The 13,959-nt window shown below is 49.1% G+C and overlaps 1 protein-coding gene across 5 annotated transcripts in view; it reads right to left on the bottom strand.

Annotated features, from left to right (window-relative positions):
* The window catches only part of SLC4A8 (solute carrier family 4 member 8), a 109,492-nt gene that overhangs the window by 40,140 nt on the left and 55,393 nt on the right, over positions 1–13,959 (bottom strand). For all 5 annotated transcript variants that reach the window (XM_065576239.1, XM_065576240.1, XM_065576238.1 and 2 more), the window contains one exon: positions 1,608–1,745. In XM_065576239.1, the coding sequence (XP_065432311.1) occupies positions 1,608–1,716 (109 nt within the window). In that variant the 5' untranslated portion in view covers positions 1,717–1,745. The remainder of the gene's footprint in view (positions 1–1,607; positions 1,746–13,959) is intronic.

The following is a 13,959-nucleotide window of genomic DNA, read 5'->3' as shown; positions in this document are numbered from 1 at the left end:
GGCCCACGTTTACATGATGTTGTTTGCATGAGACATTACAGCAAATAGATTTACATAAAACACAACGGAATAAAGCCCCGGTTTTTAGTATTGTCATGGCAACACCTCAAATTCCCTATTGAGTTTGGTCCTAAATACATCATAATGTTAGTGACCTTTCAGTTAATGCCGCTGTCTTTTCCACTAATTCATACGTCCCCATCTCACCTCACCCCTACTCCTGGAGTATCATATGAAAGATACTGGAGGTAATTGGCCCGCGCTACTCAGCACTGGCAAGGCCTCAGCGGAAGTATTGCATCCAGTTCTGGACGCCGCACTTTAAGAAAAATGTGGACAAATTGGAAAGAGCCCAGAGAAGAGCAACGAAAATGATAAAAGATTAGAAAATGTGACGTATGAGGAAAGGTTAAAAAAAACGGCTACGTTTAGTCTTGAGAAAAGGAGACTGGTTGGGAGCGGGGACATGATAGCAGTTTTCAAATATGTTAAGGGTTGTTAGAAAGAGGACAGCAATCAATTGTTCTCCACATCCACTGAAGGTAGAACAAGAAGTAATTGGCTTAATCTGCAGCAAAGGAAATGTAGGTTAGATATTATGAAAAACTTTCTAACTATTCAAGGAGGGTAGTTACGTACTGGAATAGATTTCCAAGGCAGGTTGTGGAATCCCAGTTATTGGAGGGTTTTTAAGAACAGGTTAGACAAACACCTGACAGGGTATATGTGATCCTTCCTCAGTACGAAGGCCTGGACTTCAGGACCTCTCGAGGTTCCTTTTAGTCCTACCTTTCTGTGAGTCTATTATTATAAATGTATTTTGCAGATTAAAAATTCCCCAAAGAAAAGAACAGAGCCAAAAACAAATCATGAGATAACACGACCGTTCCCAGCTTTCGCTTGGATAACTTTGCTTGTATGCTGCATGTTTCTCTTCCACCTTTCCTCTGTCTTGTCTATTTCAACTGAAAGCCTCTTTATGACAGGGATCGCTGCTTGCTATGTGTCTGTATCACACCTAACATAATGGGGTCCCAATCCTAGTAGGGGTCCCCTGGGTGCTTCCCCTACAAATAATAAATGCTGATCATAAACTGAATTACTAGGAGTAAATTCTTGGCCCTCGTGAAGCGAACGGCAAAAGCTCCCACTGACTTCAGTGGAGCCAGGATCTCCCCTCTTAATTTCGTACACGCTAACTAGCACAAGTTTGGCTCTAACTATTTCAGAGCGAATAAAAAATTCAGATGTTGCTTTCACTGGGGTGAGATTGGGCAATGAACTTTCAATGCCCAGTGCTCCATGTTAGCCCAAGAAGAGCAACGCCAGGCAATTTACCAACTCTTGTGGTGCATACTCCATCCTGGATAACTCTTAAATCAAGACTCTGGGTTTTTCTAACTAATCTGCTCTAAGAATTCTTTTGGGGAAGATCTCTCGCCTATGTTATACAGGAGGTCATGCTAGATGATCATCATGGTCCCTTCTGGCATCGGAATCGATGGATCTACTAAAAAATATTTATTCCCATTACTTACATAAGTTATGCTTCCATCATTAAACGCATGCTATGTTCCCATCATACATTAGCCTGAGGTTTTATTTACCATGAGATTCCTGCTCTTCTTCTTGAATGGCTCCCTTCGCCCGGTCTCGTTTCCTATGTTTTTGGCCATGATTCCTGTGATGTCTGTGGCTTTGTCTCACCAAAGGCATCCGTACCCCAACGTACAGCGTTCTGTGCCCTGCAACAAAACAGAAGCATATTAGCCTGTGTCACTCTTAGCCCCACAGTGCCTGATAAGAGGAATGGTGCTCATGGTATAACATTGCTGTTCATGTAGCTGCGCTTCATAACTTATAATGTTCAAAGTCAGTAAAAAAAAAAATCACTTAAGTCAGCGTTTCTCAAACTGGGGTCTGCGAGGGTACTCCAGGGGGTCTGCGGGCCCCGCTGATCAACTCCTCCCCCTCCCTCCCAGAGCCTCCTGCACGCTCGAAACAGGCCCTGCTGATCAACAGCTGTTCAGCGGCGTGCAGGAGGCGCTGGGAAGGAGGGGGAGGACGGGGACCGGGCCCGCTCAGGGGAGGGGGCGGAAAGAGGAGGGGAGAAGGAGGGGCCAGGGTGGAGTGGGGCTGGGAAGAGGTGAGGCAGCGGTGAGGACTTGGGGGAAGAGGTGGAGTGGGGGCAGGGTCTATGGCTGAGCGGGGGGCTTGAGGTGCCACAAAAATTTTTTAAATCAAAATGGGGATCCTCGGGTTACTAAAGTGTGAGAACTGCTGACTTAGGTCATACAATGATAGAGTTAAGCAAAAAAAAATCAGAATTTCATTCCAGTGGGAAATTCCAACATTTCAGCTTCTGTTTTCATCATGAATCGGGAAAGAAAAAGTGAAATATCAAAAGTTTTCATGGACCAAAACTTTCAGGAACATTTTGATTTGGAAACATCCGTTCCAAGGCGGTTCAGCATTCGTCACTGATAGAGTTGGCAGACGACCCAAAAACTGGCAGGGTGGTAAATAATGAAGAGAACAGGCCACTGATTCAAAGAGATTGCGTGGTAAACTGCATTTTCACACAGCTACATGCACATTTATATACCTGGGGACAAAGAACGCAGGCCATGCTTACAGGATGGGGGGCTCTATCCTGGGAAGCAGTGACTCTGAAAAAGATTTGCGGGTGTGGTGGATAATCAGCTGCACATGAGCTCCCAGTGTGACTCTGTGCCCAAAAGAGCTAATGCAAACTTGGGAATCTCAAGTAGGCGGAGAGAGGTTATTTTACCTCTGTATTTGGCAGTGGTGCCAGCCATGAGCCCCCCAAACCTGGAGCACCCCAAATCCCTCATCCCCAGGCCCACCTCAGAGCCTGCACCCCCAGCTGGAGCCCTCACCCCCCCACAAACCCCAACCCCCAGTCTCTTCCCACACCCTGAACCCCTCATCCCTGGCCCCACCCCAGAGCCTGCACACACCCCCAGCCCAGAGCCCATACCCCCTTCTGCACCCCAACCCCCTACCTCAACCTGCAGCCCCCTCATGCACACCAAACCCCTCATCCCTGGCCCCACCACAGAGCCAGCATCCCCAGCCCAGAGCCCTACCCCTCCCTCAACCCGCAGCCCCCTCCTGCACTCCGAATCCCTCAGCCCCATCCCCCAGCCTGGAGCCCCCTCCTGAACCCTAAACCCCTCATCCCCAGCCCCACTCCAGAGCTTGCACCCCCAGCTGGAGCCCAAACCCCCTCCTGTACCCTGAACCCCTAATGTCTGGTCCCACCCCAGAGCCCGTACCCCCAGTTAGAGCCCTCACCCCCCTCCCGCACCCCAACCCCTACCCCAGCCCAGTGAAAGTGAGTGAGAGTGGGGGAGAGCGAGCCACCAAGGGAGGGGGAATGTAGTGAGCAGGGGTGGGGCCTCAGTAAAGGGGCGGGGCAGGGGGAGGGGTCTCAGGGAAGGGGCAGGGCTAGGGCTTTCGGTTTTGTGCATCACAGGTCTCCGGCCTGTGTTACACAGGACATCAGACAACATGATCACAACAGACCCTTCTGGCCTCGGAATCTATGAATCTATAAACTGCATCTCCCTGTGGGGCCCCAATTGGAGACATCGTTCAGTTACCAGCTCCCCAATCTGACTACATCTCCCATGATGCACTTACACTACGCAGCTTGGTCAGAGGGCAGACCACTATGCATCATGGGAGATGGAGTCTGGCAAGTTGATAGGGTAGAATGAGGGCATGAGGCACCAAAACCACACCTCCCAGAAGGCACTGGGGTGCCAAAGTTTAAAGTCGAACTGACTCAAAACTAAACATTTTGATTCAATTCAACAAACTGAAATGATCTGATTCAGGTAGAACTGATCTGAAACACAATGCTTCATTTAGATGAACCCAACAGAAAATCAGAAAACATTAGCAAAATTCAAATTTTGATTGTGCAGAAACTGCATTTTCTTCCCCTTTGGGGAAGGGGTGGAGCCAGGGCCCCGTGGAGTGTCCTCTTTTTTAAAACCTTAAATATGGTAACCCTACTTAAGTAAAACCAGTGCAATTTTCTCATGTAGACAAGAAGTCAGTCTATATTCTCAGGGCCGGCCCACAACATTTTGGTACCTGAGGCGGGGAGCTCAAATGACGCCCCCATACCCCCTCGCTTGGGCCAAAACTTTGAAAGGTCTCAATTCTGCCTTCTTCCTGTTCTACTCCTCTCTGTTACTGCTCTGCTACCTACCCCAATAAAGGAGAACTAACAACTTAAAATGCCTTGTTCAAAAATTTTAAGTAAAACTTAAGTTTCAAACGCCTGAACAGCAAATGTAACTTTTCTTGTCTGCATAGTAAACACTGGCATTTTTATCTGTTTGAATAATCAAAGTGGTGCTTTCCGTGCCTTCTTGGTTGCAAAGATTTGAACTGCTTCCTGAAGGTCCACAGTCTGGTCCAGCTCATGCTCTACTGAGATGGTTGCAAGGCCGACCAGCCTCTCCTGTGTCATTGTGGAGTGTAGATGTGTTTTTATTAACTTTAGCTTGGAGAAGCTGCGTTCTCCACTGGCAACTCTCACAGGAAGTGTTAGAAGTATGCACTGAGCAACAAAAGCATTTGGAAAGCGGATGGTCATCTTATTTGTGCACATATATTCCAGAACAGCTTTTGGAGTTGGTCTTGCTGAAATGTACCTTGAAAGGGCTTTCACTTTATCACCTAAATCACTCGCATCAATATCGCGCATGTCATCATGTGTCAACGCTGTCTCTAGTGCCCTGCATTGCTGGTGTAGGTCATCTTCAGGTATAGTGAGGAGTTTTGGAATATCATACAACATCCCAAATATACTGCGGTGTTCCTTGAGCTGCATGAAAAGGTCTTCAACTGACTGTATTGCATAATCTAGCACTGGGTTAAAGTATTCAACTTTGAATTGTTGTTTGGGGTCTCTTATGGGATTATCCCGTGCCTCGTAATCAGAATGTCTTCTTCTTTGGTGACTCTTGTATTCTTGAATGGGTGGGAAAATAGCTTCAGTGTGAAGTTCCTCTGCCAACTTCTGTGCACTCTTCAGAACGTTTTGAAATCCCTCATCTGACCGGTAAGACTGTAGGTATGACTTTGCTTTGTCCAGTTGTTCCATTGCTCCAGATATATCAAGGTCAACACCTTGGAGTCTCTTGCTTACAACATTTATTTCAAACAATATGTCATGCCACAACACTAAGCCACACAGGAATTTGAAGTTATGTATGTTTCTGGTGATTCCATTTCCTTCTGCCAGTGTTCTCCCACGAACAGTTCCTGTCATAGCATTATCCTCCATAATGGCAACTATGGCATCATCTATCTTCCCAATCTGGTGTTTGATAGGCTTTATCGCCTCCACTCGACTTTCCCATCGTGTGGCACTTAGTGGTTTCAGTGTCAGGGAGGATGTTCCCAGATGTTGCTTCAAAATTTGCCATCGATGAGTTGATGCAGAGAAAAATACACAGATGCTTTGAATTACATTAAAAAATTCAGCAGCCTCACTAGAAGCTGATGCTGCATCACTGACCACCAAGCTCAATGAATGAGAACTGCATGGGACAAAAAAAGCTTGAGGGTTTAACTCTCGGATCCGTGTCTGGACTCTTCTGTTCTTTCCTCTCATGTTGGCACCATTATCGTAGCCCTGACCTCTCATGTCAGCTATCGCAATTCCCGTATCTTCCAGCTTTTTGAGAAGCACATTTGTCATACCAGCTCCTGTAGTATCATCAATGTCAATAAATTCTAGAAATCATCAGCTCCACAATTTTAAGGAAGTTTCCATTGTTTGGCACATACAGCTGATCTGCAGTGCCACGCAGTGCTAGGTTTTGGGTACTGTGACAGACCCAGACCAGTGGGGTACAGGAGTCTGGTAGAAGGCGAATATACTGGTCACTGGATGAGTAGTTTTCTGTTCCCTGAATGACCAGAGCAGGGGCTGCACTAGAGTAATCAGGAACCTGCTAGAACCAGTTAAGGCAGACAGGCTAATTAGGACACCCAGAGCCAATTAAGAAGAAGCTGCTAGAATCAATTAAGGCAGGCTAATCAGGGCACCTGGGTTTTAAAAGGAGCTCACTTCAGTTTGTGGTACGAGTGTGAGGAGCTGGGAGCAAGAGGCGCAAGGAACTGAGAGTGAAGAGGGTGTGCTGCTGGAGGACTGAGGAGCACAAGCGTTATCAGACACCAGGAGGAAGGTCCTGTGGTGAGAATAAGGAAGGTGTTTGGAGAAGGCCATGGGGAAGTAGCCCAGGGAGTTGTAGCTGTCATGCAGCTGTTACAGGAGGCACTATAGACAGCTGCAGTCCACAGGGCCCTGGGCTGGAACCCGGAGTAGAGGGCGGGCCCGGGTTCCCCCCAAACCTCCCAATTGACCTGGACTGTGGGTTCTCCCAGAGGGGAAGGTCTCTGGGCTGTTCCCCAACCCACATGGTGAATCTCTGAGGCAAGAAAATCTGCCAATAAGCGGAGGACCCACCAAGATAGAGGAGGAACTTTGTCACACTGGTATCAGGAGTGGGATCTTGGGGTGCACAGCGCGGCGGAAGAAGGACGGTGATTTAAAAAAAAAAAGGGGGGAGAGGGTTTATTTTTTTTCACCACAATGGATGACGTAGTGCGGGCACTGATACAAGCTACGGCGGCCCAGCAGGAGGCTACCCGTGTCCAGGCAGCCGCCCAACAGGAGGCAGTGTGGCTGCAGCAAGAGACTAATCGCCTGCTGATGGACCAGGCTGCTGAAGACTGAGCTATGTTGCGGGAACTGATAAACCCTTACAGAGCTGAATCGTGGCCATGATGGGACGCGGCTCATACGGGCCAGCCATTGGCTGCAGAAAATGACATGGGAGGATGATGTAGAGGCGTACCTTCTGGCCTTTGAGAGGACAGCCCTACGGGAGGCCTGGCCTCGAGATCAGTGGTCTGGCATCCTTGCCCCATTCCTGTGTGGGGAGGCCCAGAAGGCCTACCATAATCTTCCTGAAGAGGCTGCGGCAGACTACCCCCAGCTGAAAGCAGAGATCCTGGCCAGATCTGGGGTAACGACAGCAGTGCGGGCCCAGCAGTATCACGGTTGGAGGTACCAGGAAGACAAAACCCCGCGGTCCCAATTGTATGACCTCATCCATCTCGCACGAAAGTGGTTGCAAACAGAGTCCCAGAGTCCGGAAGAGATACTAGCAGTTCTGGTCATCGACCAATACATGAGGGGACTACCACCAGACCTTCGTGCCTGGGTAAGCCAGAACGAACCCTCCACCTATGACGAGGTTGTCACCTGGTAGAGAGGCGAAGGACAGCGAGGGAGCTGACCCGACCAGTTAAGGAAGAGGCACCCCGGGTTAAACTAGCAGCACCAAGCCCTAAAGTTTGGGTGACTGGGCCACCAGGAGGGCCCAAGTGGAAAAAGAGAGAGGCTGAAGGCCCATCAGAGGCCACAAAGAGTCGGAGCACTGAGGGAGAAGAGGATCGTGATGTTAGACTGCCCAAACCAAGAGACCGGGGAACGCCAAGGCTCCATACAGAAGTTATGCCTGCGGGGAGTGGGGACACATAACTGCACAGTGTCCCAATGCTGAGGAGCCTATGCAGTGTAACCTGGGGAACTGGGCAGATCCATGCTCCCTAATCCACCTTGTGGGGGTCTCTCTAACCCCACATATGTATACCAGACCAGTGAAACTAAATGGGGTAGGGACCACGGCACTGGTTGATTCGGGGAGTGCTATCACGCTTATCTCAGGGAAGCTCGTGAAGCGTAGTCAGCTGCTACAGGCTAAACATACGGGGATAACATGTGTCCATAGGACAGTTAGTTACTACCCCACCATCCCAGTAAAAATCGAGATCCAAGGGAACACTACTGAGGTAGCAACAGGTGTAGTCCCTAAACTCCCATACCCGGTGCTCACAGGGAGGGACTTCCCAGGGTTTGGAAACTTACTCCCAGTAGTGGGATTGGAGAAAGATGGGGACCCTAAAATTGGTGAGGCATCCACAGCAGACTGTCAATCCCCAATCTTCTCTGAAATATCCCCAGATTTGTTCTCCACTCCCAGACAGGGTAGAAAGACAAAAAGGGAAAGAAGGGCAGCTAAAGCCTTGGGAACCCGAATACTGACCCAAAGCCAGAGGGTCGCTCTTGTAGGTAGGCGGACCCGCGCAGCTGAAAAGGAGGCCATGCAGGAGGGAGAAGCACCTGAGTCTGACCCCCACCCTAATGCTTCTGAACCAGTAGAGGCAACAGAGACTGGGCCCCTAGATCTTGGGCAGATTAGCCCCGGGAAAGGAAATTTTGGACGGGACCAGGCAGAAGACCCAAGGTATGACAACATTAGGAAAGGAGGTGACTGAAATAGATGGGGTCCCCGTGGAAGCGAAAACCCAGGGACCAGGACCCTACTTCATAACGAAGAAGGATCTCTTATACCGGAAAGAATAAATGGACACAAATCGGACATCAGGAATGGTAACATACATAAGCCAGTAAGTGGCTTCAATCTCCCTGGTCATTCTATTACAGATTTAAAAGTCACTATCATTGAACAAAAAAACTTCAGAAACAGACTTCAAAGAGAAACAGCAGAACTAAAATTCATTTGCAAATTCAACACCATTAATCTGGGCTTGAATAGGGACTGGGAGTGGCTGGCTCATTACAGAAGCAGCTTTTCCTCTCCTGGAATTGACACCTCCTCATCTATTATTGGGAGTGGACCACATCCACCCTGATTGAATTGGCCCTGTCAACACTGGTTCTCCACTTGCGAAGTAACTCCCTGCTCTCCATGTGTCAGTAACTTTCTGCATTTGTAACTTTCACTCTATGCATCCGAAGAAGTGAGGTTTTTACTCACGAAAGCTTATGCCCAAATAAATCTGTTAGTCTTTAAGGTGCCACCAGACTCCTTGTTGTTCTTATACCGGGTTGCACCAGTACAGGGGCAGACGGTACAGCAGATCCTAGTACCTCAAAAACACCAGAACACTGTATTAAGTCTTGCTCATAGTCATCTTTCTGGGGGGCATTTGGGGGTAGAGAAGACCCTGGCATGAGTCCTACGACGGTTCTTCTGGCCCAGAGTACATGAAGAAGTGCGGAGGAACTGTGCCTCCTGCCCGGAGTGTCAGCTGCACAGTCCCCGTCCCCACTTGAGGGCACCTTTAGTACCTCTTCCCATCATAGATGTCCCCTTCGAGCGAATAGCCATGGACCTAGTGGGACCCCTGGAAAAGACAACTCGGGGCCACCAATATAGAATTGTTGTTTTGGACTATGCTACTCGCTACCCAGAAGCCGTCCACCTGCAGAACACGGCCTCTAAAACTATAGCCGAAGAGCTGGTGGGGATCTTTGCCTGAATGGGGCTACCGAAGGAGATATTAACCGACCAAGGAACGCCATTTATGTCGAAGCTAATGAAGGACCTCTGTACGCTGCTCCATATACATACCCTGAGAACTTCAGTCTACCATCCACAGATTGATGGGTTGGTAGAAAGGTTTAACCGAACCCTCAAGGCTATGATAAGGAAGGTGGTAAGTCGGGACGGGAAGGATTGGGACACCCTACTACCCTACCTTATGTTTGCTATCCGGGAGGTACCTCGGGCCTCAACTGGGTTTTCCCCCTTCGAGTCATTATACGGGCGTCACCTCCGTGGCATACTAGATATCGCCAAAGAGATCTGGGAAGAGGAACCCAATGAGGGGAGAAATATAATAGAGCATGTAATGCAGATGCGAGACCGGATAGCCCGGGTTACCCCTATTGTACGGGAACATTTGGAGAAGGCACAGGAGGCCCAGCGAACCCATTACAATCGTCAGGCAAAAGTGCGACAGTTCCAGCCAGGGGATCAGGTTATGGTGTTGGTACCCACGGCAGAAAGCAAGCTTCTGGCCCAATGGCAGGGGCCCTATGAGGTGGCTGAACCCTTGGGGGAAGTAACCTACAAGGCGCGGCAGCCAGGACGCAGAAAACAAGAACAGATTTATCATGTTAACCTTCTGAAACCCTGGCATGCACAAGAGGCATGCACAACAGTCCAAAAAGACCTAACCCAGGAAAACAAGCCTTCCAAACAGGTAAGAGTGTCTCCCATGTCAGACCAGAAGAATGAGGTGTCTGAGATGATCTTCTGGAACCAAGATGTGTTCTCGACAAAACCGGGTTGAACAACCGAGACATATCACCACATCGTCACGAACCCTGGGGCCAAAGTAACAATGAGGCCTATCGGGTGCCAGTGACAAAAAGGGAGGAAATAAAACAGAAGTCAAAAAAATGCTGGAGTTGGGGATCATCGAAGAATCCCACAGTCAGTGGTCCAGCCCAATCGTGCTGGTGCCCAAACCTGATGGCACCACAAGATTTTGCAACGACTTCCGGAGACTAAACGAAGTATCCCAGTTCGACGCGTACCCCATACCTCGCATAGATGAGCTAGTGGACCGTCTGGGTAATGCCCGGTACTTGACTACCCTAGACTTGACAAAGGGGTACTGGCAGATTCCCCTTGCAGAAGACGCAAAGGAAAAGACTGCGTTCTCTACACCAGAGGGTCTTTTTCAATATACTGTCCTCCCTTTTGGACTACATGGGGCCCCAGCTACCTTCCAGCGCCTCATGGACAAGCTATTACGCCCGCATAACAGTTATGCTGCTGCCTACTTGGACAATGTGGTCATTCATACCCCAGACTGGGAAACCCACCTGGAGAAGGTGGAGACAGTCCTCGATACCTTCAGGTGAGCTGGCCTTACAGCAAACCCTGCCAAGTGCGCTGTAGGGTTTACAGAGGCCAAATATCTTGGCTACATTGTGGGAAAAGGTTTGGTAAAACCCCAAGTGAACAAGTTAGAGGCCATCCAAAATTGGCCCCAACCAAGTCTCAAGAAACAAGTCCGGGCGTTCCTAGGTGTGGTGGGGTATTACCGACGATTTATCCCCCACTTTGCCACAAGGGCAAGCCCCCTGACAGACCTAGTGAAAGCCCGGGGACCTGATCTGGTGAGATGGTCTGACGCAGCAGAGGAAGCATTCACAGACTTACGGACTGCCCTCTGCAATAACCCCGTACTTACAGCCCCTGATTTCACCAAGGAGTTTATCCTGCAGATGGATGCATCGGAAGTAGGGTTGGGGGCCGTTCTATCACAGATGGTTGGGGAGGAGGAACACCCAATTCTATACCTCAGTCAGAAACTCCTTCCAAGGGAACAAAAATATGCAGTGGTGGAGAAAGAATGCCTCGCTGTAAAATGGGCCATGGAAACATTGCGCTACTACCTGCTCAGGTGCAGATTTGTCCTCGTGACCGACCATGCCCCTCTTCAATGGATGCAGCGGAACAAGGAGAAGAACACAAGGGTGACCAGATGGTTCTTATCCCTCCAACCTTTCCAGTTCTGTGTGCAACACAGAGGAGGGAGCCATCATGGCAACGCCGATGGCTTGTCACGTGTGCGCTGTCTGGCATCCCAAGCTGTCCAACCCCTTGGCGTTGAGCAGGAGGAAGGGATATGTGACTGACCCAGACCAGTGGGGTACAGGAGTCTGGTAGAAGGCAAATATACTGGTCACTGGATGAGTAGTTTTCTGTTCCCTGAGTGACCAGAGCAGGGGCTACACTAGAGTAATCAGGAACCTGCTAGAACCAGTTAAGGCAGGCAGGCTAATTAGGACACCTGGAGCCAATTAAGAAGAAGCTGCTAGAATCAATTAAGGCAGGCTAATCAGGGCACCTGGGTTTTAAAAGGAGCTCACTTCAGTTTGTGGTGCGAGTGTGAGGAGCTGGGAGCAAGAGGCGCAAGGAGCTGAGAGCGATAGGGTGTGCTACTGGAGGACTGAGGAGCACAAGCGTTATCCCACACCAGGAGGAAGGTCCTGTGGTGAGAATAAGGAAGATGGTTGGAGGAGGCCATGGGGAAGTAGCCCAGGGAGTTGTAGCTGTCATGCAGCTGTTACAGGAGGCACTATAGACAGCTGCAGTCCACAGGGCCCTGGGCTGGAACCCGGAGTAGAGGGCGGGCCCGGGTTCCCCGCAAACCTCCCACTTGACTTGGACTGTGGGTTCTCCCAGAGGGGAAGGTCTCTGGGCTGTTCCCCAACCCACATGGTGAATCTCTGAGGCAAGAAAATCTGCCAATAAGCGCAGGACCCACCTAGATAGAGGAGGAACTTTGTCACAGTAGCAAGCATTCTCACAATGGCAATGAGCCTTTTCAGAACATTTTGCCAGTAAAGAGTCTCTGATGCAATCTTCTCTTGATGCTGATCATCTATGGTGACCTTTAACCTTAGTCTCATCTCAAGCTCTTTCCACCTATGGAATGCTCTCTGGTAATTTGCTGCCTTCTCATGGCATGCCAGATTTCTAGCCAGATTTTTCCAGTCCTTTGTTCCTGTAGAACCCAATGTGGCTGGAAAAGTTTGCAACAAAAACAGTATGTAGCATTCTGGGTTTTTGAGTACATATGCCATGGCCTCTCCACTGTGTCACCATTGGGGATTTCACACCAGTAATGTGTTGGATGGAAACTTCTATTTTCATTGTCTTTGGGGAACATGAAGTTTTTCACTTGTTGTGGCTCATGCAGTAGAAGGAAGTCCCTGAGGCTATTGCTCAAGTGGGTCCACAGACCTGGATCATCTAGACTTAGCAGCAATCTAGACTTAGCAGCAGCTGTTTCTTGCGCGTCCACCACACTCTTCTCTGATCTACACTTTTCTTCAAGAATGTGCATGGTTACATCCATTTGAGATGGAGATATGGATGCTGCAGTAGCTGCCAGGTCACCTGCACTCTAACTGGAAGATCAGGCATCTCCTCACCACTCACATCCTCACTGGGGCCAGAAGGCTCACCGTGAACATGTGTGTCTATGTATCTCAGAAGAGCGCCTTCCACTCCCCCAGAGGAGCGTTTTCTTCTTTCACTCAGGACTGCTGTTCTGTGCCAGCTAGAGTGGCTCTCAACACTCAATTGAAGGGGACAAATAAGCAGGCTGGGAGCAGGGCCTGAGTGAGGGAAGATATCAACGTCTTAAGGGCCTAATTGGGTCCTACTACTTCAGTTGACTGCCTGTTCTCCTCAGGTGGGTTCAGGGAAGCATCAGGAAGCTCTCTGAAAAGCTGGTGTTAATCAGTCCAGGCTCCTGGGGGTGCTAGACAGGTACATAAGAGGCTCCTACTCCTCTCTCTCTGCAACTCCTGCTGCTTTCTGTTATTCCCTCTCACCTTTTCTCCTGCCTGCCTGTTATGTCTCTTGTGCCCTCCTTCCTCCAGCACAGCACTCCACCATCTCTGTGCATCTAGAGCAGAGAGAATACCTATGCACCAGCAGCAGACACAATTTTCTACACTCTGGGTCCTAGTGGCGCCCCTCCACAGTCTGGCATCTGAGGCAGCCGCCTCAGTTCACCCCATGGTAAGGCAAGTCCTGTATTCTCTCAACTGTCAGTCAGATATCTACAAAGGAGCCATTTTCACAGGGCCTCTTAAAGGTCATGGACTTGTTCTATTTTAGGTCTGACATATCTGGTTTATTTTATTATTATAAAGTTGCAAAAACAAGGTGGCAGCTTGATTTAAAAAGCCCTTATGAAGGAAACAAACCTCTTTGCAATTTACAACTTTAATAGGACAACGTTCCCGACAGCTCATTAAGCAGAGGCAGAAGGAAATTATTTTCAAAGCTTGCATAAGGCACAGCACGAGAGGAGATCAAGCCAATCTCCTGATAACAAACTATTAGACAAATCATAGCCAGACACCTTAAGCATTCAAATTATTCCAGTGGCCTCTCAAAGCTGGGTTTTTCTACCTGCTGGACTGAGAAAATATGCTGATGAGTCATCCCACCCGTCTCCTATATCTAATGTTGTTTCCTCTGGAGTTTTTTTGTTCCTTTATTTATA

Source organism: Chrysemys picta, chromosome 22, assembly GCF_011386835.1.
Source record: "Chrysemys picta bellii isolate R12L10 chromosome 22, ASM1138683v2, whole genome shotgun sequence".
NCBI lineage: Eukaryota > Metazoa > Chordata > Testudines > Emydidae > Chrysemys > Chrysemys picta.
The sequence above is the reverse complement of the archived record's forward strand: the minus strand, read 5'-3'. Positions and strand labels throughout refer to the sequence as shown.